We start from the raw sequence: 6000 nt of genomic DNA, 5'->3' as shown, positions 1-6000 counted from the left end.
TCCACCCCTCCCCAGTTAAAATAAGGGGACATCACTCCAGGTTTGGTGCTGTTTGTACATTTGATATGAACAGGGAACCTTCCACTTCTAGCACAGTCACTCCTCTCTGTTTCTCTCTCTGATTCCCTCTCTCTTTTACCTCCACCATCTCTGCCCCTATCCACCCCCCTCTTCTCTCTCCTGCACTTGATGATCTATCTCTGTTCTCTCTCTCTCTGCCTGTTTACCTCCCCCTATCTCTGTACGTACCCATCGCCCTCCTCGCTCTCTCGCCTGCTCTGGATAATCTCCCTGTCTCTCTGATGATGAATCTGGATTGAAATGCTCTCTGAAAGGTTTCTGTCTGACCATTTTAAATCATGTCACCCTGTGACCACTGTTTGTGTTGATCACTGATTCACATTGAGAAATTAGGCTGGGGGCAGTGGTGGGAGATGGAAGCAATCACAGTCAGTTGTCAGTACACTGAATTTGGGGAGCGGAACCACGGTCTCCCAGCAGGATAGGCTGCAGGCAAAATACACACAGCAAGATCCCACAAGCAAACTGCTCTGTTACCGTCCCATCCCCCCGCCCCTCACCGTTACCCTCCATTTCCCATTTCTCTCCCTGATAACTCACAATCAAAGGAGAACGATGGGAGACAGAGAGAGCGAGAACAGGAAAACCCACAATCACATCCTGAATTAAATGAATTATTTTGTTTTTAACCATCGAGTTCTCCCACTTCAGCACTGACACTGTTCGGGAATGAAGCAAATACAAAAGGACATTCTGAGGGCCCTCTGAGATTAGGCCTTGAATTGAGGCCTAGTCACAGAGGCTGCATTAAACCTCGGGGACAGAGAACAGTTTTCTCCCCCCTCCCCCAGTGAATAAGGACAATCCTCTCCAGCCCCGAAACTGCTGCAGACACGACTGGAAGGAGTGAGAGGGAAAAGGGAGAGTGGGGATGAGGGTGGAGCCAGTGATCTCCAGACCCTGCCCCTTCCACCCCACCCCCCCATTAAAACAACAAATCACGTTGGGATTTTCCTCGACTTTATTACAAGGTGCAACACAGAAGCAAATAGGTGGAGCAACGGGGAAGGATTGCAGGAAAGTGTGAGTGAAAAAACGCCCTCGCCCTCTCTCCCCCTCCCTCCTCCTCCACCTCATTCTCTCCTCCTACTCTTGCCCTCTCTCGCTCCCCACATTTTAGAACCTTTGATCTCTCCCCCTTGCACAATCTGCCTCCCTCACACTTTCCCCTTTTCCACCCCCTCTCCCACTGATTCTCTTCCCCTCACCCTCTTCTCCTCACTCCCTCCCCCTCAGTCTTCCCCCACTCCCTCCCTCAATTCCTTCCCTTTCACTCTCTTCCCCCTCAGTCTCCGCCCTTTACTTTCCATCCCTTAGTCTCTCTCCCTTCACACTTCCCCACTCGCCCTCCCCTCTCTCTCCTCCTCACTCTCTCCCTTCCCCCTCAGTTTTTTCCATCACACTATTCCACCTCAGACCTTCCACTCTCTTCCCCTATGTCTTTTCCGTCACACTATCCCGCCTCAGACACTCCCCTTCACTATCCGTCCCATCAGCCTCTCCCCTCAGTTGCTCTTCACTTACTCTCCCCCTCACTCTCTCCTCTGACTCTCTCCCCATCAGTTCCCTCCCCGTTCTCTCCCTCCTCTGACTCTCTCCCTCATTCTTCACCTTTCTCCCCCTCACTCCATCTCCGCTCACTTTCTCCCCTTCACTCTACCTCTCATTCTCTTCTCTCTCTCTCCTCCTCACTTTCATCCCCCACTCTCTCCCCCTCATTCCCTCCCCTCTATCTCTCCGCTTCACCCTTCCCCTCCCCCTGCGTCCCCTGCACTCCCCTCTCATTCTCTTATCCCTCATGCGCTATCTTCCCGTCACTCTCCCTCCCCTCCTCACAATCTCCCTCCCCCTCACTCTCCCCCTCACTTTTCACCTATTCTCTCCCTCATTCTATCTCCCATTGCGCTCTCCCCTCACACCATCTGCCCTCAACCTCACTCCCCCTTCACCTACTCTCCCCCTCACTCTTTCTGCTCACTCATTCTCTCATTGATTGTATTTAAGACAGAGATAGATATGTTCCTGATTGGTCAGGAGATCAAATGTTATGGGGGAACGGTGGGAGAATGGGTTTGGAAACTTATCAGCCGTGATTAAATGGTGGAGGAGACTCGATGATCAGAATAGCTGAATTCTGCTCCTGTATCTTATGGTCTTTTCAGTTTCACGCTCACTGTTAGCTACAGTATTTACACTCGTCCCCCGCTCTTTATTAGCTTGTGTACGTATTAGTTTCAGCATTCCAATGATTCACAATTAGCATTTAACTAATGAACCAATCAGCATTTAATTGTAAATAACTAGTTATACAGATGATAAAATTAGGAATATCCATTACAATTACAGAGCAGCAGCATTAACCCTTTCTCTTCCAAGACTGAATGACATAGATCATGTCACATACTGAGCAGTATTCAGTTAAAACTAGCACAGACCAGACAACACAATAAAGTTAGTTTAAATTGAAATAATAGATGATATGAATAGTTTGTTCTGAAGAAATGATACTAATTTGAAAGTGATTAATTCATAGTCTTTGAAGAATTTCCCCGGTTCAATGTGAAGCTTTTAATGGTATAGAATATCTACCCACTTTTCAGCGCCGGCATCTGCAACTGTAGATGGATGAAAAGCAACCATCTGACAAACACCAGGTAATATCTGTCATGGTAAAATAAACAGTTTGATAAATAATGTTAATATCTGACATCATACATCTGTCCTGAGATCGTTGGGATAATCCAAAATAAATCATACATTCAGAAATTAAATAAAGCTGAGGTGAGTGTGCAGGAACAGAGTGAAATTGTGAATTCTAGCTTTCTATGCTCTCGCTCTGCATCTGCTCAGTGAGATATAAGGAACAAGGAAAGAGGGAATCGCATTTCCGAGGCTCCGATCCTGTGCAATGCTGCGCCAGTGTTCCTTTGCTGCTTTCGTTCTAGGGATGTCTGTTTCAGAGGAAATGTTATCACTTGTTGCCCAACTTAAATGTTATTTGGTTACAGGGCGCTGCAATTTCATTAACCGCTGCAATGCATGGGTTTGTTGCTTGATAGTGGTTTGTGATGTGCGTTTCTGTGGGTTTATGGCTGCGTGTTGAGAGTATTTAAGAGAGATTCTGTGTTTCTCTCTGTGTCAGTACGTGGATAAGAGTGTACAATTGTCTGTGTTTGTGAGTGTGTGGGTGTCAGTTTGGGCCTGTGTGTCTGGAAATAGATGCAGATGTATTATCTTGGAAACAGGAATTACAGAGTGCAGCAGAGTTTACCCACTCCCATTCTGAATGGGATTAGTGTCTGATAACTGCACCAAATGTACATATTACAGTCTGAGATCATCCCCAACTACAATCTCCAGACAATATCTCCCATAGGGAATGAGGGAACAGAGTTCATGTACAGTGACTGGTGATAAAAGGGTTAATTCACCAGCCGGGGTTCCTGCTGCAAACTCCAATCCCTGTCAATATTGTTCAATATTCACGCTGCAGTAACCGGTTCCCAGATGCAGACATGGGACTTACTGAACTTGTCTGAGGCTCAGAGAGCAGCGCCTGCAGTAGCTGGGTGCCACCAGCAGATGGTGGCATTGTGTCACTTTAATCACCAGATAGTGAAAGGGGTTCTGAGGAGAGGCTGGTGGAGCCTTTAATTCATTCACAGAGACAGAGAGGAAACTCTGACAAGATTGACCAATCTGCCCTCTGCTGGGTACTGTCAGAATCACACACACACTGTTCTCTCTCTGGAGAATGATCTCTGCTGCTCCATTTTGAAAGGAGGTTGAAGACTCTGTTGCTGAGAACACTGACAACACATTGCTGCTTAAACAATGGTTTGCAGCAATCTTTCCTTCAATGTGGAGACTAAAACTACAACAGTTTTCCAGCTGGGAAACCAGGTAAGCAGGGAAATCACTGCCAGGCTGGAGGGGCTGATGGAATAGGGAGGGAGAGGGGCAGGAATGAAGGGTTTGGAAGGAGCTGTCGAAGATTTTCACAATTCAGGATTTCACTGTAACCGGTGGAGCAGCAATGTTTATAGATTGAAATGTTCACAATGTCACTGTCAGTCTCGATCTGGATCCCTGCAGCGACTCCAGCTGTGTATTTCCATTTGGACTGAACTGATTATTGGACAGCCTGAAACAGTAAAGATGAAACAGGAAATAAACAGATTGAACAACAGAGTAAATAACAGGAGACTGGAGTTAATGGGACAAATCTTCTGGTCTCTGGATCGCCAGAGGCCAGACACACATCCGAAGATGAGCATCGGGAACCTGTGGATGTCCTGATGCACTGATCTACCTGGGAATTGTCCCAGAGGTATTAACTACTATTGGGGAACTCCCCTGCTGCAGTTAGAGTCAGATACTTGGGACAGATCCACAAAGTTTACCTGGATAGTTACTCAGGTAATGTTAGACAGCTCAACACCTGGGCTAATAGGGTGATCAGAACAATACACAGTATTCCAAGTGTGGCCTTGCCAATGTCTTGTACAACTTTAACAAGACGTCCCAACTCCTGTATTCAATGTTCTGACCGATGAAACCAAGCATGCTGAATGCCTTCTTCACCACTCTGTCCACGTGTGACTCCACTTTCGAGGAGCTATGAACATGTACCCCGAGATCTTTTTATTCTGTAACTCTCCCCGACGCCCTACCATTAACTGAGTAAGTCCTGCCCTGGTTCAATCTACCAAAATGCATCACCTCGCATTTGTCCAAATTAAACTCCATCTGCCATTCGTCAGCCCATTGGCCCAATTGATCAAGATCCCGCTGCAATTGGAGATAACCTTCCTCACTGTCACGATGTCACCAATCTTGATGTCATCTGCAAACTTACCAACCATGCCCCCTATATTCTGATCCTAATCATTCATATAAATGACAAATAACAGTGTACCCAGCACTGATCCCTGAGGCACAACGCTGGTCACAGGCCTCCAGTTTGAAAAACAACTCTCTACAACCACCCTCTGGCTTCTGCCAAGTAGCCAATTTTGTATCCATGTAGATACCTCACCCTGGATCCCGTGAGATTTAACTTTATGCAACAACCTACCATGCGGTACCTTGTCAAAGGCCTTGCTAAAGTCCATGTAGACAACATCAACTGCACTGCCCTCAATGAAATTTGAGAGACATGATTTTTCACTCACAAAGCCATGCTGACAGTCCCTAATCAGTCCTTGCATCTCTAAATGCCTGTAGATCCTGTCCCTCAAAATACCTTCCAACAACTTACCCACCACAGATGTGAGGCTCACTGGCCTGTGGTTCCCAGGCTTTTCCCTGCAGCCCTTTTTAAACAAAGGCACAACATTTGCCACGCTTCAATCTTCAGGCCGTGACTATAGATGATTCAAATTTACTCCCTCGCCTCCCACAACGTCCTGGGATATACCTCATCAGGTTCCACAGATTTATCTACCTTGATGCACTTTAAGACTTCCAGCACCTCCTTCTCTGTAATATGTACACTCCTCAAGACATCAATATTTATTTCCCCAAGTTCCCTAACATTCATGCTTTTCTCAACAGTAAATACTGATGTGAAATATTCATTTAGGATCTCACCCATCTCTTGTGGATCTGCACATAGATGACCTTGTTGATCTTTCAGAGCCCCTACTCTCCCCTTGTTACTCTTTTGCCCTTTATGTATTTGTAGAAGCTCTTTGGATTCTCCTTTGCCTTATCTGCCAAAACAATCTCATGTCCCCTTTTTGTCCTCCTGATTTCTCTGAACTCTACTCCTACACCCCCCATACTCTCCAAGAGATTCACTTGATCCCAGCTGCCTATGCATGTCATGTGCCTCTTTCTTCTTCTTGACCAGGGCCTCAATATCCCGAGTCATCCAGGGTTCCTGACTTCTGCCAGCCTTGCCCTTCACTCGAAGAG

The 6000-nt window shown here is 46.5% G+C and overlaps 1 protein-coding gene across 2 annotated transcripts in view; it reads right to left on the bottom strand.

The window, feature by feature from the left end:
- Positions 1–2188: 2188 nt before the first annotated feature.
- Positions 2189–6000, bottom strand: part of LOC144487066 (NACHT, LRR and PYD domains-containing protein 3-like) — a 73285-nt gene continuing 69473 nt past the window's right edge. For both annotated transcript variants that reach the window (XM_078205118.1, XM_078205119.1), the window contains exon 12: positions 2189–4225. In XM_078205118.1, coding sequence (XP_078061244.1) covers positions 4138–4225 — 88 coding nt within the window. In that variant the 3' untranslated portion in view covers positions 2189–4137. The remainder of the gene's footprint in view (positions 4226–6000) is intronic.

This window comes from Mustelus asterias, unplaced genomic scaffold (assembly GCF_964213995.1).
Source record: "Mustelus asterias unplaced genomic scaffold, sMusAst1.hap1.1 HAP1_SCAFFOLD_570, whole genome shotgun sequence".
Lineage (NCBI taxonomy): Eukaryota > Metazoa > Chordata > Chondrichthyes > Carcharhiniformes > Triakidae > Mustelus > Mustelus asterias.
Note: the sequence above shows the minus strand (reverse complement) of the source record. Positions and strands in the feature narration are given on the sequence as shown.